The sequence below is a fragment of the Varanus komodoensis genome, unplaced genomic scaffold (assembly GCF_004798865.1).
Source record: "Varanus komodoensis strain SLA01 unplaced genomic scaffold, ASM479886v1 scaffold7_3, whole genome shotgun sequence".
Lineage (NCBI taxonomy): Eukaryota > Metazoa > Chordata > Lepidosauria > Squamata > Varanidae > Varanus > Varanus komodoensis.
In genome coordinates, this window is record NW_025336480.1 from 8,744,769 (window position 1) to 8,770,068 (window position 25,300).

Here is a 25,300-nt window from a genome sequence, read left to right on the forward strand (position 1 = left end):
CTAATGAGAAGGAACAACTCATTGGAGGAGCCCCTGATGCTGGGAACAATTGATGGCAAAAGGAGAAGGAGACAGCAGAGGATGAGGTGGCTGGATGGAGTCACTGGGGCAGTGGGTGTGAGCTTGGGTGAACTCTGAGAGATGGTGGAGGACAGGAAGGCCTGGAGGAATGTTGTCCATGGGGTTGCAATGGGTCGGGTACGACTTTACGACTAACAACAACTATAAGCACATTTCAAGTGTTCAGGGCATGCTATATCCACTATCACAGCATAATTGCCACAGGAATATTGGAAGGTGCCTTATACTAAGTAGGACCATTGGCCCTCCCAGCTCTGGACTGTCTGCCTGATGCGGCAGCGGTCCCCCTGGGCTGCAGCATTAGTCTTTGTCCATCCTAGCTGGAGATGTCAGGGACTGCATGTGGCAGTGAGTCATGCTTCCAATTCTAATTCTGCGATCAGTGTGCCACGGAAGTTCCTTTCAGGGGTTTCAGCCACAGCCTGGGCGTTACTGTACAGACCTACTGTGACAGTTCATGCCCCCACAACAGTGTTGGCAGAACCACACTGTACCACACTGTACAGCTTTTTGTCATCATCCAGCAGCGGGGGCAACTTTTGCAGTGGGAGGCAATTGGCAGGGCTTAGGTAGTGCCCTGGCCCGGGTCTCGCAAAAAGTAGCTGCTGCACTCCTTGTTCTTGCACTAATTGCAGGGGTGGGCAGCTTGCGACCCCTCCCGAAGACCTTCCATCATCCCTCACAATCCACTATACTGGCTAGGGCAGATGGACATTGTAGGCCAAAGGTGCTTGGAAGGCTGGAAGCTCTCCCCCGCTGCTCTTAAAAGGTACCTTACCAGAAGGGTGTGCAGAAGGGAACTGACCAGATGTCTTAGATGTGGGCCTCCAGAAGCTCCTGCTAATGTTCAGGAATGCTGGGAATTGAAATCCAGATCACCTGGAGATTTACCTTTTGCCCATATTAGAGCTCTGGCATTTCATTTTTCTGCTCCTTTTCAGGGCTAAAAATTATTCTAAAGCATCTTACAATAAAAATTCAATACAGCATCAGTGTCCCAATGGATCCTTCCATAATTTTGCTTTCCCCCTACAAATCAAAAGGTAGCAAAAAGTCCACCAGCATAACATCATCAGATGATAAAATGGTATAAAAGCAAAAACTGAATTGCAACAAAAATGGCCATAGAAAGCACGGTCTTCGAGTGTTGCTAGAAATAATTTTTAGAGAATTCTCTACCCTTCTGGTATCGTCGGCAGAACAGTGGCAGGCTGTTTGCGTGTGTTATGGGAGAGGAGGATTTCCAGGGCAAGTCAACGCGCTCCCCGCCACTTTGCTTCTCAAGCCCGTTTTCTTTTCACTTGCCATTAGCCTCTACCTGCCTATTACACAACTCCCACCAGGCGCAGAACAACAGCAGTCAGAGCTGAGAAACGGGCTGGTGGCGAGTAGCCGGACTTCCCCTTCAGCCGCTGGTGCTACAACAGGCTGATTTCCCCGAAATGATGCTCGGCCGGCCGCGGGCTCCCTGCAGCGCGCTGATTGGCTGCGGCGCGCTCTCCCTGCGGAGCGCTGATTGGGCCGGGCGGCGGCGTTTCTGTGCCTGGGTCGGGGATTCCCGCAACCTGCCGAATAATACCGCCGGCGCTGGACCGGGCTTTGCAGAAGTGGCTCATCTCTGGCACGGGACGGAGCCGGTCTCTGGGAAGGGAGAGCTCGCCTGTCGCTCCGTTTTTCTAGTGCGCCTTGTGAAGAGCAAGCAAGGTGGGTCGTGTCAGCGCTCCGTTTCTGGCTGCCTCTCGCTTAAAGCAAGAGGCGAACCGCACAGTCCCGGGCGTGTTTTCCCATTCCCTAGCAATACGCTGCATCGAACTCGGTAGGAATTACTCCCGAGTGGGATTGTAGTGCCCAGATCAACAAGTGCAGCGGGGTGGGAGTGTATGGAAGTGAATTTAGCTCGTGGAGAGGGGCTTTGAGGAGGCGCGGTAGTACATCTGCTGTTTTTCTCGGGAAGTTGATAACTTTATAGGCTCTGCCGTCTTCCTGCGATTTCTGCAAGCCGCTTTGCTCCCTACATAGCAGCGCTGTCCCGTTTCCTGGAGATCAGAAGCTACAGGCTGCAGCCCGCCGACTGCGCTAAACTTAGCAAGGCAAACGGGAAGTTTAATAAGTAACTTAAAAAAAATTATGTGCGATTCTGCAAAGGTCAAGCGTCGTTGCTTTCATTCGGTACTCCCCGGGAGAGGGCGTGATAGCGCGTCTGCCGGCTCTTGGGAGAAACGGGACGTATGCCAAGAGTACTTTTGCCGTGTTAAGACAGTCGCAATGCAAGCAGCCAAACGTCCTTAAAGTCTACCCAATTGGTTGGACCATAAGATAGCGTGGGCTGGAGGCCATTTCGTCAAGTGCACGAAGTGGGCACCTAAATGGGTAGGTGTGTGCACGAAAGAAGACGCAGAAAGCAGTGAGGTCGGAAGGCCAAGCAGTGCACGCGCGAGCGGTGGAGAGCCGGCTGCGGAGCGCAGGAGCGCAAAGGAGCGGAGCCGGCGCGGTGCATCCGAGATGCTCTCCGCGTGGATGTGGCTCATTTCTGGCTAGGATAATTTTTGCAGGAGAAGAAAGTGGTTTGCGCTTTTTTTTTAAACGGCATCAGTAACTATTTAATTCGCTAAGGTGCACAAAAACTTTGCTGATTCATATTTCTTTTTGGTGGAAGGAAATTTGCCAATATAATTGACAATGGGTGGTGGTGATTATTTGTTGTTGGACCAGGAAGTAACGCTTGTTAAACAGAGAAGGGAGGGAGAGAGCGAGGAGGACCCGCCTTTGGTGTTGGCCCTCTTGATCAGGGTCAGGGTCGGCAGAAGAAGCATCTGAGCCTTGGAAAGGTAGTCGGGAAAAGCTGCAAATCTTTGAAAGTGCTGAGGCAGCAACAGGTAGAGAACCAACTTATATTACTGCTGTACGGCCCTGGCGGTCTTGGCGTACGCAGGCTTATAACCCTGTATTTGTTGAGGGGACTGGATATTATTGTTTGCTTTCTCTTTAAAATGGATTGACCCCTTCTTGCAAACAGTAATTAGTTACCTGCTTTGGGTTGAAGGAAAGGTAAAATATTTCAAAATTTAAAAGGGGAAATGGAAACATGTTTACCAGTAAGTTCCAGTGAGTTCAACAAGGAGCCATTTCCTCTTCCTACCCAGTAAGTAGGTTTGCATTGGACTTTTCAACTCTCCCTCTAAATCTTCTATGTTTGCAGGGACTGGCCAATGGAACAAAAGCCACAAGTTCATATTTGTGCCTTTTTCACAAGTGCAAAAAAGTCCTTACCTCGCTTAGCGGGGCATGCTTGCACAGGAGCCACTGTGATTAATGTGATGCATGTACTATGTTTGGCAATGAGCACTCAGGACACCAGCCAAAGCAAAATTCCATGGAAGAACAGTATCCGTATGTAGGACACATTGACCTGGCACTTAGTTTTGCAAAGCAGAGGGCAGATTTTGGGCCATTTGTCATAACTGGGGGCAGGCAAGGATTGTGTTAGTCCAGGCTGACTGCACAAACTTCCTGTGAGCATCTCATAGGCCAGCAAGAGGACCGTAGGGAGCAGTAAGCATTCTTGGAGCATTTTCCCATAAGTGTTTTTGTTTTGTTTGGTTTTCAGGATCCTAAGTTGTAACTGTATTATTTTGGGGCCTATTTTTGCTTTAGCACTGGCAGGCAATTAAAAACCTTCTGGCCGCAATCCAGATAACTTCAAGCAGGAAGCTGGCAGGGCTTGAGTTTACTTGTGCCAAACATTCTCTCCAGTATCTTTTGGTGCTTTATAAACATAACCCTGAGTTTAAGGAGCATTTTGAATCGTGCTGTACACCTGCAGTTCATTGCACATGCAAGAAAGTGCATCCTGGAACAAACAGGGACATGCCAGACAAAGTTCACTGAGTCCCAACTGCCATTAAACCCCAGGAGACTTAAAACTCTGCTGTAACTCATCTTTGAGAACACAGTTCTTCACACACTCTCTTGTGAGAAGCTTGAGTCAGGGTGCCATACGCTTTGTCTCCTGCTTGCTCCCTATTCATTTCATCAGCATTTAAGCAACCTAAAGTATCTTGATTGCAGTGGCTACAGGGAAGGAAGGTCCATTTTGCATTATAGGTTCTCTCTACAGCGGTGAATTCTTTGGAGGAAAGCGGTGCCCATGGGATGCTATAGCTCACTGGCAGAGCACTTGCTTTGAATGTAGAGTGTCCCAGCTGGCATCTTTAGGTAGGCCTGGAAAAACACCTGCCTGAGAGCTGCTGCTCATCTGTGTTGACAATGCTGGGGATTTACAGCCAAACTCAGTCTAAAGCCGTTTCTGATGTTCCTAAGCATGTATGTCGTATAATATCATAATTGAAAGTCACCAGTTCAGGTGTCTGTGCCTTTTCCTACACAGAGTTTATGCCCGTGTAGAAAAAACATAATGTGTAAAACAGTCATTCTTTTCCCCGATGCAGGAAACATCAGTACACTGAAGAGCCATTGATATCGGTGGCACTGAAAGAGTGAATTGGGCATGTTACACTTCCAGTCTTAATTTTCTAACATGGATCTAAGTTTCATTGGAATGAATAAGATTTGCTTCCAAGCATGTTTAGAGTTGGGTTATGCTTAATACACATGCTCCCAAACACTAATTCTTATGAAGAAGGGGATTGTTTCTGCTATGTTCAGATAGAGACTTTAACCAAAAGACCACACTGTAGCTTGCAGTTTTGCATCTTGCACTACATAGACACAAGTTTGTTGGACGTAAGACAGTCTTCTGCCATCCTGGTTTCATCTAGACATTTTAGACTACATTATACTTGACTATCAACCATGCTGGCTGTGGCTGATGGAAACTGAAATACAAAACATCTGGAGAGCATCAAGTTGGGAAGGCTGTTCTAATGCATGCTGCAAATGTTTCCAGGTGTGCCATGGATGGTGCAGTACACAGAGAAGTTAGATTTTTTTTGGAGAATGGCTTTAGATACTATCCCAAGGATTCCTTGCTCAGGTTCCTTGCAATTTCCTGGCAATTTAATGAAAGGACCAGTGATGATGGATAAATCTCATAAGAACATGAGACCAGAGAAGCATCTACTCCAGCATTTAATACACATGGTGGCAAAGCAGCTGCCCACAGGATTGCTCAAGTTGGAGGGGTGCAAGACTTCAGTGAAGTTGGCTTGCTCAGCACTACTAATTTTACCCTGCAAAATGCAGTCACTGGACTGAGTTGGGTGTGTCCCAGGCTCAGTTCATGCAGGGTAATCGTGACACGCAAGAGGCCTGGCCAGTGTCTTTCACAAACTGTATATGTGTGCTAGAACATGCTCTGGAATACCCTGCTTTGCACTGGGGTCCACAGCAGAAATGTAATCCTCCCCGAGGTCGGGGATTTTGAAAAAAAGATGCATGAGAAGAAGGAAGGAAGAGTATCATAGCCACAGCTGTTCTGTTGTTTGTCTGTGGCGTCTTCTATTTGGAACCCCTTACTATTCCGTTCAGTATTCTGTTAGCACTGATGTTCCTTTCTTAGCTCTTATGGCTTTGCAAAAGCCAGTTACCACAGTGATCATAACAAGTTTTTGCGGCAATGACCTCTGGAAATTGATTGTGTGCTGTGTGAAAAAGTGCTTCCTTTTTGTTTGATTTGAATCTGCTTCCAATGAATATTCCCATATTCATAAGGGAATATCCTCAAGTTCTAGTGTTACGCAAAATAATGAGAGAATGCCTTTGCCACATGGTTCAGAATGGCATTGCTTTCTACCATGCCGCTTTAGCCATCTTTTTCTTTTCCACAAAGTGTGCCGTGTGGGTTGCTAGTAATGAGCATATCCAGTCCTTGAAACGAAACTACGTAGACATAATTTTTGTCTCCTAGAAAAAACAAATGTTCTCTAACTGTTAAGAGTCTGTTAAGAGTTAATAAACACTTGCTCAAATAAACATATTTTGGGCAGTTTTAGCATACATTACAGTAAAGGTACCATAGCAGTATAATGTAACAACCCTAAATATTACAAGATTGCATTGTAATAGTTAGAGTTGTTGTTTTAAGTTGCAAACATTTCATTATATGGTAAACTTTTTAGCCACAGGCATTCTGTTGAATTACAGCTGTCCCTAGGAAGTTAGAAGGCAAACAAAACAGAACAAGTAAATATTGCCTGGGAATTTTCAGAAAAATGTTTTATCAAATGCCTCTCGCCATAGAAAGGAGTCAGTCTAACCATTTATTGCTTTGATGGGCTTGTTCAAGAAAATGAACATATCTTGAGGCAATGCCAATATTTTTGTTGGAGAGGAGAAAGCAGGACAGGACACATATCTGTGGGTTTGTTATTAAACAGGTAGCATTGTTGAAAGAGCGGTAGATTCCCTTTGAAAACACTTGGGGTATGATCCATGCCAATGTGAGCAGGGATTAGTATGGCACTTAACGGATACCTGCTTTTCCATTCTTCCTCTCGCTCACTCGAAATTCGATGTTCATGCATGGATGGCACCCATAGGGCAGTTCCTGGTGTGGGAGGGATGTACGTGGCTGATAACCCCACCCAGCCCTTTCCTCCTGCTCAGTGAGGCGATGTCAGTTCTAGAGCAGAGGAGAAGGCATCTGCAGAACATCCATTCTTGGATTGCCATTCCTCTTGCAGAGCACACTGAGTTGGGTCAGGGAAGTCTCCAGGCCTGTTGAGCCCTGCAGGAATCCCTCTATACACAGGTGCTCTGCCTGTGTAGGGAAGGATCGTGCCCATCCTATGAACAGGATGCTTGTTTGCCAAAAACAATAATTGCATATTTGAAATAAGCTCATGGTTGGGGGGGGAGGTAATGTGTATCTTGTTAATTTACCTGGCACATAGAGAACACTTGATCCACCCTGTTTGTTAGGTAAAGAGTTCTAGGAAGACTTACACTGTTGTTTTTCTACAATGCGCAAACATGGCGACAGCTTTGGAATTCATGTTTTAATGGAATGTGACTTCAAAATATTGGGCATCTGTTAAGATGTGCTGTTGAAGAAAACATGCTGTTTTATTTAGAACAGTGGTTTTCAAATAATGTTCTAGACAACCCTGAGTTTCTCAGAACTGTATCAAGGGTTTGGAAAGAAGATAAGTGATGCTGGGCAAGAAACCTTGAACGATGGGTTGTTAGCCACTGTCAGTCTTCCCATACAGTGTACCACATCATGAGACTTGAACTCACACTGTCAGTTCAAACAAGGCAACACTGAACCCAGCTGGCTTGGCTGATGCCCAGAGTGCGCAGCCTAGAACATTTCCTAGCACCGTCTGCTGTGCTCTGGAGTTCCGTTGAGACACTCAGGGTTCTGCTGGCGGATGGTTGATGTGAATGACAGATCATTCTGAAAAGCACTGAAACCCACTGTGCAGTCTTACGCATGACTACGCAGAATTCTGTACAGGCCCAGTCTTAATGAAAAGGTTCTCTTGTTCTCTTGCTTATTCATTCCAATCCTTCTCTTTTCAGAACCAAAATGCCACAGACAAGACTGCGTATGAGGCCTTGGCTGGAGATGCAAATTAATTCTAATAAAATTCCTGGACTTTCTTGGATCAATAAGGTATGGGATTTCTTTACCCATATCTCCTTTGTTTTTCAAATTAATAACCCAATAAATCACTTTGAAGTTTAACACACAAATCAGGGCCTCTTTGAAAAGATAGAAATGAGGTTACTTGTGTTTTGGAAAACAGCTAATTGTAGTCAGAAAAATACAGGAACTTCAGCAATATGTTGGACAGACAAGTTTTGCACAGAATTCCACAGCTGGAAAGTGAAATTGTCATCTATTCCAGTGATGCAGCTTGCAACAGTTTAATGAGAGTGTATAATTCATCCATATTCTTGCATATGCTTCAGTGTAGCTTTGAAACTTACTTCTTACTTTCTAAATGCTAAACTTGTTATGTGTAAGATTATCGAACTGAACTAACAGATAGAGCTTTCTCTGGTTAACACCACTGCCAAAATACTATCCCTTCCAAAACAAAACAAAACCGACCCCTGCTGTTACAATGAACCCTATGCAACCAGATCCAGAAAGGTTGTTACTGAGTTTCCTGTTCATTTTCCCATTCCATTACACTGATACAGTAATAGAAAAATGGCTTCCTGGGATGTTCTTGACTTTGTTCCTCATATATAACTCAGTGATGTTTACTCAGAACTGTGTTGTTGGATTGCAGGATGAAAAATTATTCCAGATTCCGTGGAAACATGCTGCTAAGCATGGCTGGGAGCTTGAAAAAGATGCCTACCTTTTCAAAAACTGGGCCATTCATACTGGTATGTGGTTTCAATGCTTAGATCAAAATGTTTCGTGAGTCCCCTTCCATGAGGCCACAAATCAAGCCAACAGGAATAGGCATTAGCCAAAGGGGTGGCTGCAACCAGTCCTGGCTCTTAATCTCTATGGGATGATAATCTTGCCAAAATAATGTTTTTCAGCAATCATACAGCAGTGAGAGAGAAGTGGCTTCACTTTGGTGATCATTTTAGATTTTAACCTGAACTCCAACAACATCCAACTATGCTTGCCACTGCACCATGCTGGTTGTCTCTAGCGTGTCGACAACACAACTGCTCCTACTGTTGCATTCTGCCAGTGCTGTTCTGCCAGCCGTGAGATTTTGACTGCCTTCCCAAGCCCTTGTCCAGTATGAGCCATTCACCAATCTCTTTATTTTGGCCCCAGAGACTTGCCCCTGTGTGGTGAAAGGCCTTGACAAGGTGCCCACTTCCTGCACTGATATCAGAATAGAGTCACAGAAGCATACAGGAGAATCTCCAACTGGCCACAAATAACTAGAAGCAGATACCATACTGTGTGCTGGGCCCAGACTTAGTCACACATAAGAAGAGACCCACTGAAGTCAATGGGACTGACTCAGTTAAATCCCACTGATTTCAGTGGGTCTATTCTTAAGAATGACTAAGTCATGCTCATGTGTGTGGGGTACTTTGGACCACCCAGATTGAAAGGAGTCTGCATGAAACAAGAGCTCCTCTCACACCATTAAGTGGAACATGCCATGCCTGGAGTTAGATTGTTGCTTGCTTTATCCTGTTGTTGGATTACTTCCTGCTCAACCCAGATTTACAATGCCATTTTACAGGGAGATACAAAGAAGGTGACATTCAGCCTGATCCTAAGACATGGAAGGCAAATTTCCGGTGTGCCATGAATTCATTGCCAGATATTGAAGAGGTGAAAGACAAAAGCATTAGCAAGGGCTCCAGTGCTGTCCGGGTCTACAGAATGCTGGAACCCTCCGTAAAGTCACAGAGAAAAGGTATTGTTCTAAAGATGCAAAGGGTGTGCTCTCAGTCACCAATAGGGACATTTTTCAAAACAGAATTTGGTCATTTTGGCCCACTGTCACTTCGGCCCACAGAGTGCTGCGTGGTGGTCCTTTGAAAACCTGTGGGGCTAATGTGTTGGTGGCTGTTGACAGCCATGGCTTTAGACGGCTACCCCCAAGATCTGGGACAGGATGCCTCTGAATGTCCATTGCTGGGGACAGCAGTGGAGACGGCTGTTGTGGTGTCTCCCCACAGTCAACTGGTTGGCCGTTGTGCGGTGCAGAACTAGATGCATCTCTGGTCTGATTCAGAAGGGTCTTTGCAGGTTTCTTCAGACTGGTTTTCAGCGTGCCACTGGAAACTCACCTGTGGCAGAAGGAAGCTACTCAGCATGCTAAATGATAGTGGCTCCCATGAGGGCCATGGCTGGGCCCCATGGCTTGTGACTTTCTGCTGAAATCAGTGGGAAGGGGATGGCCTAGCATGAAGAAAGGACACCACTGATGTTGCATAATCGCCTCAGTATTCTAAGTCACAGAAGGGGGATTGTTCCAGCATGAGATTGATAGTGCTTGAATTATCCTATACTGCCTATGTTATCTGTGTGTGGTCTCTCTTCTCATTAATGTACTAAATCTGTGCTTTTGTTTTTCTTGAACAGAAAAGAAGTTGAAGTCCGTAAAAAATAAGAGTTCAAGAAAGGTATGTATTCACCTGATAGAAAGTAAAACATTCACATAGAAGTTTAAACCCTCCAAACAACAGATGGAAGTTTGGAACCTCATTTACTTACCTCCAATGGGACCAAGTCCATATTCACAGTCACAGACCAGGGGCTTTCTCACCCCTCCTTCTTCCTGCAGCATTCTGAACTGCCTGAAGTTGGGGGACCCTTGGAGATAGTGTAGGGGACTGCAGAAAGCACCCCTCCCTTAGGTAAACCGAGGAGCAATTTAATATTCTCATGGTGCAGTCCTACACATGTTTAGACAATAAAAAAGGCCTACAACTGGCAGTATTTCCCAGCCAGCATAGGTGCCAAGATATGAAGAACTTTTATCTGTCTAAACATGAATGGGATTGTGCTTTCAATGGACTAAATTTGTTGAGCCATCAGACTAGTTCTCTAGTGAACTAGTTCATTTGCTCTTTAAAATGAATGCCCCAATATATGTAGTAATTTTTAAATTATGATTAAAGCTTTCCAAAATCCATCTGGCTAGATAGACAAGCTGGTTTTAATTAGTTAAGTTATATCCTGCCTCTCCACCAACAAAAAGAGCTGACTGTCCTCTCAGGTGGAATATAATAAATACTTTTGAAATGCCCCTGGCTGAGCTTCCACTTTCCTTAGCTCATGCTTCTTCTAGGGTTAGGCCTAAGGCATCCACAGAATAAAAGAGATAATTCCATTAAACTGCAAATAAATCTCAAACAAATGCAGCTTTGAGAGATGGCCTGTGGCAAAGCCTTTACACAGAACAGCATTCTTAAGGGAACTCTAATTCAAATTAAGTTTAAAAATGTATAAACGTGTGGTTAAGAGACCAGCAACCCAGGCTAGGAGGGTTGACATATTGCAATGCATGCAGTCCTTCCTTTTTATTTATTTGCTTATTTATTTATTTTGCAGTCAGCCGAAGACATCAAGACAGAAGAGACCACTGAAGCAACCAACAGCATTCAGTTACCAGATGACCACAGTGGCTATGTGCTTCCCGGTTACCTGCCTGAGGAAATGGAGGGTGGGAGCGCTTTAGGTGAGAGACAGTTTTGATCATCTCAGTGGTGTTCAGTTCACAAGATGCAGGCCAGCCCATCTGAGCATTCCTTCCCCCCTACACGTGTAAAAGAGAGGCCACAGGAGATACTCAAATCTCCCCTGTGGTTTTATATTGCAAGGGAAGATTGGGAGTGGGTTGGCAAGCATTTCTTCAGAGCAGTTTTCTATTATTATTAGTCTTATTGAAAAGCTCCTGAAAAAAAAGCCAGGGAAACACTGAAAACCATGGCAAACCAAAAGGTTGGGTTGTTTGAAATAATTAAAAGCTATTGGGAACAATCCTGGACAAGCAGGTCTTTCATTATAATCCTGACAGTTTCTCTGGATTTTGTAGGACTCCCCAGTTGTGACTTAAGCAATGCGGACTGGAGGGATATTCAGTTGCCTGACAGCACAAACGACCTTTACCATTTCCAAGTGTCGCCTGTCACATCCTCATCTGATGGTTGGTATTTAATTGCTATAAATGCTGGATAGCTTATTGGTCATAACAGGAAGATTAGATTGCATGATGATGATAGAGGTCTGGTTGCATGTGTAACGTAACTCTGAGTTCATCGTCTAAATGTCCTGATCCTATTAATGCTGATTCAGAAGTAAGGTTTCCTTTGTTTAGTGCGACCTTTATGGGTAACTGTATGTAAGACTGCAACCTATAGTTGAATGGTTCATCTGTGTGCGAAATAGCATCATCTTCTTCTTTGGTACATGCTATTATTATTAATTATCACCAGTACCACCACAATAGTAGGTGACAGAGTTGGAGTCTAAATCATTGCAAGGCTAAGCTAGCCAAACTTAAGCACTTTTTACAATGAAATCCTACGTATGCCTATTTGGAAGTAAGTCCCATTGACTGCATTAGAACTTGCTCTCAAATAATAGGATTACAGCCTAAATCTTATTTATTTTAGTGAGAAATTATGGATATGCCTTATGCATTGAAATAAATGGGAATAAACAAGGCTAAACTGTAGATGGATTGGGTGCTTTGCTAAGAAGTGTTCACACACTTGGTTTCACTGGTGTAATCCTATAGAATCAATAAAATTACTTGTGTAAATTTGGTCAATCCATTCTGCAATTTTGTATTTTTCCAAGACTAGAAATTGCAATGGGTACTGGGTACTGCTGGTAGAGGAAATTTAGGAAATATAATAAGCGTTACATTAACAAAATCTCTGAGCTGTTTTTTGTGTTTTTCTTCCTCTTTTTCTCCCTTCAACAGAAGATGAGGATGCATTTGGCCGAAATCTTTACCAGGTAAGATTTTCTTTTCAGAATATTCTTGGGCATGGTTTAGAAGACTGGTAGGCAGGCCATAATTTGTTCTGAGATACATTTCTTGGCACTTGCCAAGGTGCCCCAGCCCTCCTAGTTCTAGTTTTTCTTTTCTTTTTTTAAAAAACAAAGTGTCTTCCTCAAAGCTGAAATCAGCTAAAGCAAAGTGGGGGCCTCCAGTTGCTCCCCAATTCTTTCCATAAAAGGGTAACAGAGACATTCTAAGGAAATGAGAGAAAATTGAAGGCTGATGCTTTCATCTGCAATGTGCCCATTTTGTGACGGTGATCAGGAGAGTTTCCCAAATTGCCAAATGTAGCCACACACCCAAATCGATTTCCTACGTTGCTCTAGAAGGAAGTTCGCATATATGGCACATGGGAGGAAGACGTTTCCCTTTTGGCACCCTTTCCCACGAAACTCCTGAGAGAATCCAGATAGCTAATTTAACATATTTTCTGTATTTGTCTTGTAGCAGCTACTTGGCTCTGATTGGCACCAATCCAGTGTTGGTGGGAAAGGATACCTAATCAACGAACCTGGCAGCCAAAGTATCTGCTTTGACCTTTCCTATCAAGACCACGATGCAGGCATCGATACAACAAACGCAGGTATAAGCATCTTCAGTTTTACACTGAGATTACAGCAGAAGGTAGAAAGAAATGTCCAGGAATACAGAATGCCCTTTTCCTCCCTTCTCATATATTTCGTTCTGCAACTTGTAAAGCTTGCCTCAGTTATGTGGATTTATTCATTCACTTCTTTTTCCCATCTTGGGATGACAGGTCTCACTATAGCTGTAGGCCATTTTATCTTGCCAGCCACCTTAATGAAGGAGCACGAGTGGGCAAGGCTTGAAGGCTAAATACCAATTGGCTCCTTTACACCCCAGGTGGAATGGTAGGAAAGGTCTGCCTGTGCTTGCCCTGCGATGGCGCGTTCCACAATGCACGTCATCCGCCTAATGCTGAAACCAAATGGTGGGACCCTCTAGATGCAGCTCGTCTCCATAAAAACATTTTTGGCAGGAAGCAGATGCAGCAGACGGGAAATAAGTTGATTCCACTGTCGTATCTCCTATGGCACATTCAAGTGTGCGTGTGTGTGTTTTGACTGATTTTAAGGATGCTTTTGCCTAAAATCATGCCTCATATACTTAGCTATGCACCATAATGATATTGATAATTATGATTGTATTGGCATCTGTGGTATATCATAAGCAGGTATATTTGGTGAGGTTTATTGGGGGGTTATTGATCTCCCTTAGTGTGGGAGATTCGTGGTAACTAAATACCAATTAAAATGTGCAAATGTTTTCTTGTCTCTGCAGAAATAATTCAAATCGACTCAAAGGCCAGCCTGGACTTCAGTTTGCTGGAGACACTACGAATTGCTAGTTTGAACCCCATATCCTGTGGCATGTAAACCCCATTTTTAGCACTAGGTCTTTATTGTTTTATTTCTGGTGTTATTTGTGAAACTGGCACATCTGTGAATTGTCATTGGGCTTCTTGATGTTTAGCACTGAAAACTCAAAGCTAAGAGAACATGATCTGAGCAGAGGGAAAAACACTGTTGTGGTTGCCTGGCTATAGCATGAGCCAACTCAGGGCATGATGCTGTGCGTGTCGTGACACAGCCCTCCAAATCCTGGTGTTGCCCAGCTGGTAAGGTTGGCGGGGGAATGCATGGCATCGCTCTCTAGGTCACTGTTGCTGCTTTCCCCACTCCTGACATGTTCGCCCATTAATATGACTGGAGTTCAAACTATCTGCAAAATACATGAAAAGGTATACCTGTAATAGACATTTTAACTGCACACATTCTTTATTTTGAATGGAACATGTATCAGTCTTAAATCTGGACCCTTTTGTAAATATGTTTAGATCATTAAAATGTGAGAATCTGACACATTTTTGTTCCATATATTAGGTATCCAGGAGTTTTACTCTAGGACATTCTGTTGGTTTCTGTAAGATTGTCATATCATGTTTTTCACCTGGACAATATATTTAGACCTTCAGTGTAGAATGATGTAATGTATGGTTTGTTTACATTAGGTTGTTAGCAAAAGCTATCTGAAGGGTCCATAGAATTCATAGTAAAGTTGAACTGTGTGATAAAGGACAGTTTTGGGCAAACCATTAAACCACTAGGCTGCAAAGAAAGTTGCTTCCTTGTACATATGTGTGTTTTTGTGTAAATAAAAGTTTGCAATTATTTTAATAAAAATGTTATATATTTTGTTTCTTGTTTTATTTTACACTGATATGGGGAAATATTCTGGATTCTCTTGCCTCTGGATTAGAGACTTCTGTATTGGATCCATGGTTAGGATGTACAGTTTTGCATAGCGACCTTAAGCCTTCTGGGAACAGAGATATTATAATTATCACAATCCATCAAAGCATTTGTGCCTGTGTCTTTGGGGAGGCCAAGGATGCTTTTCCTTATCTACTAAATTGTGCTTCATATCCTAGAGATAAAATGTCTTGCTAGTATTCTTTTGTCAAACAGACTCCTCTCCCTCCCTCACTTGGCTCAAATATGCATGCTGTTTGCAGCTACTTCCGTGTACAGCATCAACCAGTACGTTCATGTTGTCTTGGTAGTAAGGAAAAGACACACTGACTGGGTTCACACAACATAACAAAGTTGCATGGTTACCATGGTTTCTGGTTTTTTACTGTGATCTACCCAACAGCAATTGGGTGGTTTCTACGTTACCATGCTTCCTTCCTCCCCACTCAGCCCTCCTGCCATTGGTACATATCCCACTGCAACTACAGTTCATCCCCAAGGGGCATTGCTCCCTGCCGACATTGCCTGCTTCTTCATTGGTCCACACACAGGCTAGGTGACTACAATGGCTTCTGGAGTTTCACTTTTTCCAGTAGTTGTGTAGTAAGATTGGAAATCTGGATGCAGTGTGACAAGCCATGGTGGTATAGAGAAATCGTAAAAATATGTTCCTTATCATGGTTTCTAAAGATCAAACTGACTGTTGAAATACCACAATTGCATTCAGACAACATGACAAACCAACAAGGGTAAACAACTCACTGTGGCTTGTGTGAACCCAGTCATTAAGTATCAAAAGACCTAAGGAAGTGCAACATGTGCATTACATTATGTAAGCAGCCATTCATATAGATTATAGCACTTTTATTGTGTTGGTGCCGTTTTCATAGGTAGTGGCTAATGGTGTGTACAAAAGTGCTTTATTATTGATACGTTGTGGCAACAAAGTTGGACAAATTTGAGAGCAGAAGGAGGTTTCCTTGCTTCCTTTTCCCCAGGGCAGCCCCGTCAGTCCTCTGAAAATGCTGCAGGAGAAACTTGGGGTGATGCTGCTGAATGGGATGAGCAGTGGTTTGGAAGGCATCCCCCAAATTCAGGTGGAATTCTCTTCCATGGTAGAGTCCTTCCATTCCTGCATCCAACCGTTTTACCACTAATGAGCATTGGTTTTCTGCAATTCGCTAGAGAGGGTGTTCAAGCGTCTCAAGACATTTATCATGAGCTCATGATTCCTCCCTCAGAAAAGTTTGCAGAGCCTTCTCATGGCATGTTGCCCTCCAGAACCTCTCCCATGTTTTCTAGGCATTTTTGTAGCTTTGTTTCAAGTGAGGAAATCAGCTATAAAAATTCAACCTGGAGCCAACTGACTGCAGCAGAGGCCTTGTGCAGAATGGCAGGTATGTGTGTGTGTGTGTGGGGGGGGGGGATCTCTTGTAAAGGATGCAGTTTTCTTCCCACAAAGGAAAGGGAAGTACTCTCAGTAAAAGTGGCAGGACAAAGTCCTCCTTCATGAAAGCCCTTCAAATGGTGGCAGGAATGTAATATAGCAGTATATTATTCAGTCATACTCTTTTCTGTGGCTAGATCCCTCTCTAATGTTAACTCTCAAGTTTGATTTGTTAAAGGTTCCTGGCAGCCTCAATGAGCACACTGCTTCCAAGTTCAGCCTACTTTCTGGCTTCTCATTTATCCCTAAAATTAGATCAGAGATTAAATAATACCTTTGAATTGCTCCAGTGTCAGTTTTTGCAGGAGAGACTGGTCCTTAAATGAGTGAGCCAAAAGCTCATTATTAGTTGTCTTTCATCACTGCATAGTGCAAAGGCAGAATTTTGTTATGCGAAAATGAAGAACAAAAAGGAAACAGTTATTTAAAACACTGTTTTTCAAGCAAACTGCAGATTAATTTTTCTAATAACTTGCTGGTTTTGTTTACGTTAGTCTTCAGTTGCCCAGCAGTTAATCACCTCCATTGACTGTTGGTGATACAGCACCTGATCTTCAGGAAAATGAAATACTGAGCACATAACTTAGCACTTAAATTATGTTGTGTGGTCGAAGGACTTTACACCATTCTAATCCTGAAACCAAGCTTGTAAGATGGGTGTGTATTATTATTCTCATACTGCTGGAAGATGGAGGGTGAGGCTGAGGGAGGTTTACAGTTTATGGCAGAAGAGAAATTGGAAGCACAGACTTCCTTATTGGTAGCTCAGTCTCCTTGCCACTCTGCTTCTGGAACTGCACGGACTAGTTTGGCTGAAGATAGTAGTTTGTAGTTGCTGGCATATTCTATGGCAGCTCTCCCCAATATGTTGCCCTTTGTATTGGACTATAATTCCCAGCATTCCTGACCATTATGCATGCTGGCTGGGGTGATGGAACTCGAACGTCAAAGCAGTCTGGAGACAGGGCTGGGCAAGTTTGAGCTATGGCGTCTTGTACTAAATTTGGCTCTCCGAAACCTTATGCCCTTAATTCTGAAACGAGCCAATTCCATTGATTTCAAGGTAGCTTACTTCCTGGTAAACAGATGTAAGATTTAATCCTAATGTGCATTTTAATCTTTTTGCAAAGAAACCAGTAAAAGCTCTTTTGCTGCCTGTCAAGAAACATAAAACCTCTTTCCCATGTTTTTTTTTTTAAGTGTCTGTCTTTTTCAAGATACATCTGCCTGCCAAGAGACTCATCTGGGCCTTCATTGTCCCCTTAAATGTTGCAATGGGCTCTGCAGCATCGGGGACACTGTTCACACAGAGCAATGGACTCGCCTTCCTGTCCCAATGCATGCTGTGTTGTGCTGTGTGGACAATATGCTCCTGGAGGGGTATGCTCCATGCCTCACTGAAGGGGAATGCAGAGGGAAACTGCTCATGCAGAAGGAAGAGTTTGAAAAGGAAGCATTCAGGGTAGGATACACAGATCATCTAACCAAGGGATCCCTGTACAGCTTCTGAGAAATCTCACCATTTGAAAAAAAGCAATTAGTGCAGAAAAACAAAAGTGACACCTTGAATGGCAAAGACCTTTTTATTTTCCCAGTCTTTTAGCTTCATTTTAAATTTTGCATTTTATTTTGTACAGCTCCTATGCTTCTACGCTGATTCAATTACGCTTGCTATTGTGGTTTTGTCGTTCAAAATTAATTTTATCTTACGTGCGCTATTTCGTTTTAAACTTGGATTAACTGCCCAGAAAGCCTTGGCTATTGGTTGGTATAAAAATGAAATAAATAAAGACCTCATGCATGGAGAGGGAGGCGGCATTGCCCTTGCTGGCCCCGTCCACGAAGTCTGAGAGTCTGAGGAACAAGTGGGATGGCGGGCTGGAGCAGGCGGTCCTGCCAGATGCATGCCGAGGTGTGCCACGCCGATCCTGCTGATTCAGATCCTGGTTTGGAAGAGGAATAGTTCAACGCGATTGAAGAGGCGGACTTTGCTCAAGCAAGGAGTGGAGGCACGAGCAATTAGCTCAAGGGCAGATGAGGAGGATGAGGCAGAGACCAGCCCTGGGAACAGTATGGAGGCACAGGAAGCAGGCAACAGAAGTGAGTACACCCCTAAGTGAAACTGTCCAAATTGGGCATTATTAGCCATTTTCCCTCCCCGGTGTCATGTGACTCGTTAGTGTTACAAGGTCTTAGGTGTGAATGGGGACCAGATGTGTTAAATTTGGTGCTATCGCTCTCACTTTCTCATACTGGTCACTGGAAGTTCAACATTGCACCTCATGGCAAAGAACTCTCTGAGGATCTGAAAAAAAAGAATTGTTGCTCTACATAAAGTTGGCCTAGGCTGTAAGAAGACTGCCAAGGCCCTGAAACTGAGCTGCAGCACAATGGCCAAGACCATACAGCGGTTTAACAGGACAGGTCCCACTCAGAACAGGCCTCGCCATGATCGACCAAAGAAATTGAGTGCACGTGCTCAGTCTCATATCCAGAGGTTGGCTTTGGAAAACAGACGCATGAGTGCTGCCAGCATTGCTGCAGAGGTTGAAGAGGTGGTGGGTCAGCCTGTCAGTGCTCAGACCATACGCCGCACACTGCATCAAATTGGTCTGCAGGGAAGCCTCTTCTAAAGATGATGCACAAGAAAGCCCACAAACAGTTTGCTGAAGACAAGCAGACTAAGGACGTGGATTACTGGACCCATGTCCTGTGGTCTGACGAGACCAAGATAAACTTATTTGGTTCAGATGGTGTCAAGCGTGTGTGGCGACAACCAGATTAGAAGTACAAAGACAAGTGTGTCTTGCCTACAGACAAGCATGGTGGTGGGAGTGTCATGGTCTGGGGCTGCATGAGTGCTGCCGGCACTGGGGAGCTACAGTTCATTGAGGGAACCATGAATGCCAACACGTACTGTGACATACTGAAGCAGAGCATTATCCCCTCCCTTCAGAGAGTGGGCCGCAGGGCAGTATTCCAACATGATAACGACCCCAAACACACCTCCAAGACGACCACTGCCTTGCTAAAGAAACTGAGGGTAAAGGTGATGGACCGGCCAAGCATGTCTCCACACCTAAACCCTATCGAGTATCTGTGGGGCATCCTGAAACAGAAGGTGGAGGAGCGCAAGGTCTCTAACATCCACCAGCTCCGTGATGTTGTCATGGAAGAGTGGAAGAGGAATCCAGTGGCAACCTGTGAAGCTCTCGTGAACTCCATGCACAAGAGGGTTAAGGCAGTGCTGGAAAATAATGGTGGCCACACAAAATATTGACAGCTTGGGCCCAATTTGGACAGTTTCACTCAGGGGTGTACTCACTTTTGTTGCCAGCAGTTTAGACATTAATGGCTGTGTGTTGAGTTATTTTGAGGGGACAGCAAATTTACACTGTTATACAAGCTGTATACTCACTACTTTACATTGTAGCAAAGTGCCATTTCTTCAGGGTTGTCACATGAAAAGATATAATAAAATATTTACAAAATGTGAGGGGTGTACTCACTTCTGTGATATACTGTAGAACCAATAAAGAGTTTGGCTGAAAACTGCTCAAGGCTCGTGATTGCTGCAGCTCATGACAAGCCTTCCATGTGACTTCTGGAAGAGAAGCTGAAGCATGCACTGTTTTAGGGAGCAGACTTTCTACCAAACTGGGAGCCTTGAGACAGCATTTCCTGGCAACAGGCAGAATCTGTGTGTGGAGAGTGGGAAGCTTGGTTTCACTGTTCCCTCCACGCTGGCACTGGCTCGAGAAATTTGCTGCCTGAGGCAAAGGACCGACTGGTACCCTCATTGTCACTCAGAACCAGACCGGACTGGCAGCTGAGCCTTGCTTCAGCACTGGGAATGGGACAGGCTCCTCCACCACACCGGTGGACAACGTGCCAACTTCACGGGAGCAGGACAGGCCAGCTGAGGAGATGCTGGGGAAATGGCAGGAGCGAGGCTCGCCTCCCCGCCACCCCTGTTGCGGCCACTTGAAGGCTCATTCTACCTGGTGGCCGGGCTAGCCTGCCCTGCGCACTGAGGAGATGCCTCCACCTGCTCTTGAGGTGTCCTTCTTTCTGTGTGTGATGCAAATCCTACACTCATCTTCAAAGTATTTCAGTATTTTGCAACCTACTGCACTAGTGGCAGCGGAGACACCAAAGTGTGTACAATTCTGCTTTCCTTCCGTTAAGACTGCCACCAAGCTTACGTGTACACTGTCGGTGCTTTGAGTTGCCTCTTGTATTATACTTAATGTACACTTGTCACATTTCAAAAATAGACATTTAGCAACCAATGAATTTCTTAGTCTCTCTTTTCCACTTCCTTTGTCTTTTCACTCATATCTGTTTAGTCTTCTTGTGGGTTCAAAGGAACATACAGACATTTCTTTATGGTAACTCCTTGAAGAGTCAGTACAGTCTGTAGATAATAACAGCTGCACCAAACTGAGTATTTGTCCACATTTACAAGGCATCTGCCACCAAAACACCATTTGCCTCATCATGGTAACCATTTTCTTCAACATTGCATGGTGCAGACTGGCAACTTGTGAAAGCAAATATGATCTATAAAGAAAACATTTCTATGACTTTCTGAAGTGCTGCAAAATATCTCCAAATTAAGGAATGTGGCACACACACACATGTATGTTGATATTTTTTCTCTTTTACTGTAGTGGGTTTACCTTCCAGAATGGATCCACCACATAACAATCTATATGGTGGCATAAATCACACCACGTGGATATTCTGTCTGAGGGCCTGCAATGTGCCAGACAGATAATAAGGCACATCATGAGTCCTTGCCCACCTTCTGCCCCTTCCTCCCTGCTCAGTAATCTAGTGGGATTTCCTTACTTCCAGGGGCGGGGGTCCCAGGGGGGCTCACGAGGGGATCAGGAAAAGCAGGGAAAAGGAAGAGCAGCTGGCTCAGAAGCTGGTGCAGCGATCACTACTCACCATGGCAGCAGACTGAATGTGCATGTGGGCAGCCTGGGAGAAATAATTCCTGCTCCCACGATCCTCACAAGTTAGCAGTCGCGACTGCGGCTCTGCCATCCCCGACTGCCACTCCATGCCCTGCTCGGAGCACAGCGTAGCGGCGAGGGGCGGTGAGGAAGCAATGGCTGCCACCAGCTTAAGCATCAGGGGCAGTGAGGCCCGCGATATGCTCCTGCGCTGGGCCAAAGGGCTCGCAGCCATGGCAAGTTACAGGGCAGCAGCACTTGTGGATGCTGACCCGCAAATCAGTAGCAGTGATTGTTGCTCCTGCACTCCTTGCCGAGGCTTAGCTTGGTATCGGGAAGTGGGGACGTTTTGACAACCATCCTCAAGTGCTGCTCAGACACTTTGGGGCCGACTGTCAGCAGCGCTCACCCAACGTCTGCTTAGCAGTGGTTTTTACCACACTGTCACAGGCATGGCTTGTCAGGCTGGCCTATGAGCCAAAACAAGCCACCCTGACAAACCTGCCCCAGTTTATTTAATGAGTTGATTTATTTCCTAGATATTAAGCAAGCAAAACAGCAGTATAACACACTTCTGAGGCAGTTTCCAACCGCTTACATTATTACTAAACATATTTAGACAGATTTGGTTTCACTCAACTTTCAACTCTTTACATATTTCATATTTACCCACAACTGAATTCAGTTATATTTTTTCAGAAGAGTTTCACAATGAATTTATGTGGTCTGACTCATAAATCGCAAGCATTTCCTGTTAGGTTTTCTGCACCCAAGGATTACATTGCTCAAGTATTTACTAAAGCCTGGGACCCTGGGAACACCCCCCACCACACACGCAGCTGACATACCTGACCTCCCCACCAGGCCAGCTGACCTGCATGCCTGGCTCAGTCCGCTCTTGAGGTGTTAGAAGCCACAGTGACAGTGCTTCAGCACACAACCACACAAGGAGGAGTTAAGTACTATTGACTGACCTGTACCCATGTCTGTATCAACTCCAGGTGGCCATTGGAAACTCAGATGATTAGCTGAAGCCAAAACAAGGGGACAGTAAGGGGGCAAAAATCCCAGAAGGCAGACCCTTTACAAACTTATAGCTGGGAGCTAAATCCCTGGGGGGAAATCCAGCAGGAATGTATGGCTCCTGCAGCCTTGTTCAAGCAGGGAGCCCATATTTAAACTAAACCTAGGCTTAGAAAGTGGAAGGCTTAGCTAGTAGAGGTAGAGTCTGCTTAAAAACATGAAGTGACGGTTAGCTCCAGTTTGGGACCACTTTAGGCTCAGGTTTTTAGGGCTATAGAGAAACTCAGAAACTAATCTCAAATTGGAGAGTCCAGGTTAATATTTAGTTAAACACAATCTCACCAAAGAAGAGAGTTAAACACACTCTCACCACCAGCCCTTCGCAAATCACCCGCCCTTTGCTGTCCCTTCTAACCACCCACTGACTGCTGCATTCTCTAATGGGCAGAATAATCTCCACTTCCAGGGCAGGCATTCAACACGCATCCCCAGCCAAGGGGGATCAGGGCAGACCAGTTCAGCTGCAGCCTGCGTTGCCTTTCAGACGAGGCCCTCCAGTCAGATTGGTTGCCGCAGTGGTGTGGCCAGCCTCCCTAGAGCTTGCAAGGGAATCCAATTTGCAAGTGTGCGGTGCTCCCGTGAGAAAGCATCTCCCTCCCAGAGACAAGGCATCAGCACACAAACAAGTTAAGCAACTGTGTGAGTTTGGCAACACAGTGAGACGGTCAGGCCAGAGATCTCTGTCATCCCTTACCATAGTAAGCATAAACTGCAAAAACAAAAACAAAAAACACCCCTACACACAAAACCAGTAACTTAACACCTTCTCTCAGTAAAGAAGAAAAACAAATATGTATTTTCTGGGCAAGCAAACCCAATAATGCCAATTAAAGCCAGTTATGAAGATAGAAACTCGGCAGGTGAGTGGCAGCTATCCAGCGTACTGCACCGAGTGCCACATGTATGACTGGACAGAAGTTGCATAATGAGGTCCTTGTCCTCAGAGAAGAAGCTGGTTCCTTTTAAGTCAAGACTGTTGACCTGGAGAGGCAGGGAAGTTGGCTGATGGTCCCTCAGGGACCAAACAGTTAGGGTCCCAATCCCTGGAAGACATCTCCTACGCTGTCATGGAAAATAGGGGTCTTGGAGAAGGACGGTGTCATTCCGAGGAAGAGGGGAATGATCCTTTAGAAAGGACTTATTCCTGGGAAGATAGTTACCCTCTCACCTTCAGGATGTGCCTCCAATAGGTGGAGACCTGTAGTAGCGAGAGATTTAGTTACAAGATCCACAGATTGCTGAATTTGGGATGGACATGTAGACTGCATGCCTGCTACAAAGGTTGCCAGTATTATGTGCCATCAGATGGTCTTCTAGATAGAGTTGGTGTGAATCAGTGGTTCCGGTTCATGTTGGTACAAGTGATGTGAGAAAAAGTAGTTGTGTGATCCCGAAAAATCAAATGTAGGCTGCTAGGTAGAAGGCTGATATCCAGGACCACCATGGCAGCTTCCTCTAAAATGGTACCTCTTCCACATGGAGGCCCAGCTAGATAGACACAGCCGAGAAATCTCCGTGCACAGATGAGGCAGAGGTGTAGCAAGGAGCTTAGATTTGTTCGACACTGGGGAATATTAGGGGGCATGCTTGGCCAGTACAAGGGAGAAAAGCTGCACTTGAACCAAAATGGATCCAGACTGCTGGTGTATACCATTCGTGGGGTAGCAAAGCAGCTTTTAACTGGAGTCTGAGAAAGCCAGCAGGAGCTGGAAAGCATGTGGTTTTGGTTCAATCATCCCTAAGGGAGGAAGATGGAAATGTTTCAGAATGTCCAAACATAGGAGGGGAGGAAATAATCCATAAGGATAAGGCAAGGAATGATCCTGGGCACCACTGACTCTCAGCCTTGCATACCTCACAGGGTTGCTATGAGGTTAAGAGAGAGATGAGGAGGGCCATGTAAGCCAGCTTGGGTTCCTTACAAGAGGAAAAAAAATGTAACAATAAATGAAGCACACAGGATAAATAAAAATGCACAAATGTAATAATAAAGTGGAGGGAAGGCTCACTATGAAGCACCTTAAGAATCCCAATCCTAAAATCAGACTTCCAGGGAAACCTAAAATGCCCTGTTTAGGAACCATACAATTCACCAAGTGCTTCCCAGATGGGAGGCTTGTAGCAATACCAGCCAAGGCATCGGGTCGCTAACCCACTCTTTTCTCTCAACAGATTTTCTGTGGTAAGAAAAAAAGATGGCTGAAATGGTAGGAAAACATAGGAGGGTTACAAATAGAACTTGTGGTTGTCTGGATGGCCCCACTCGCTCTCCCTCGAGTGACATGCTGTGAATGAGGGCAGGCTGATGAGGTGACAAAAGTCTGTCTGATCGCCCTGAGCACAGTTCTACTTCTGAGCAGACGGTCGGTCGGCTCTAAGAGGAGTCATGAGAAAACAAGGAGGGATGAACATTGCTCACATTTGCATCTTTTGCTCGCAAACCGCAGTTTCCTGAACCACAGCAGCAAGCAGAGCATCACCAGGCAAAGCAAAGGCAGCACAGCTGAAACGTGATATTATGCTTCCTCTCCTGCCGCTCTTGACAAAAGTGATGGAAAACTGAACACACTTGCCAGATTTTTTTAGATTATTAAGAAAGAGACCCAACTGTGAAATTTGCTGTCCAGTCGCATGCATGTTTATACAGAAGTACATTCCAGCATGCTCAGTGGGGCCTTCTCAGGGTGACCAGACTGGGAAGAGAACGGGGCTTCTGCACCTTTACTAACAGTGTGCTGCAATTTCCTCTTCAGGTTAAGATGCAGGAGCCCTGTGCTCTTTTGCATCTGGCCACTCACCCACTAGGTGTTACAGCCTTAGGTTTCTTCCCCTTTCAAAGAATATTATTGGGGACCTTGGCGGTCACATAGTTGAACCCCTGCTCAATGCAGGAGCCACAACGTGGAATGCAACTACAGCACCCCCAATGTCTGGTTTCTGCTCAAATATCCCTAGCAGTGGCGCCCATGCGTCTTACCATTAGAACCTCGCTCACAAAGCTTGGCTGGAATCTGCCCTGCGATTCCCACCTGTTGGTGCTGC

General features: G+C 45.0%; 1 protein-coding gene across 2 annotated transcripts; it reads left to right on the top strand.

Annotated features, from left to right (window-relative positions):
• Positions 1-1,634: 1,634 nt before the first annotated feature.
• Positions 1,635-14,707, top strand: IRF1 (interferon regulatory factor 1). Of its 2 annotated transcripts, none has more exons than XM_044454447.1 (10): positions 1,635-1,785; positions 7,564-7,657; positions 8,283-8,382; positions 9,213-9,389; positions 10,061-10,101; positions 11,033-11,159; positions 11,517-11,627; positions 12,411-12,445; positions 12,939-13,074; positions 13,794-14,707. In XM_044454447.1, the coding sequence occupies exons 2-10, from the start codon at positions 7,571-7,573 to the stop codon at positions 13,886-13,888; spliced, it is 909 nt and encodes a 302-aa protein (XP_044310382.1). In that variant the 5' UTR covers positions 1,635-1,785; positions 7,564-7,570; the 3' UTR covers positions 13,889-14,707. The 2 variants fall into 2 exon arrangements, with proteins under 2 accessions (XP_044310382.1, XP_044310383.1); XM_044454448.1 differs by lacking the exon at positions 1,635-1,785 and adding an exon at positions 1,816-1,836.
• The last annotated feature ends 10,593 nt before the right edge of the window (positions 14,708-25,300 follow it).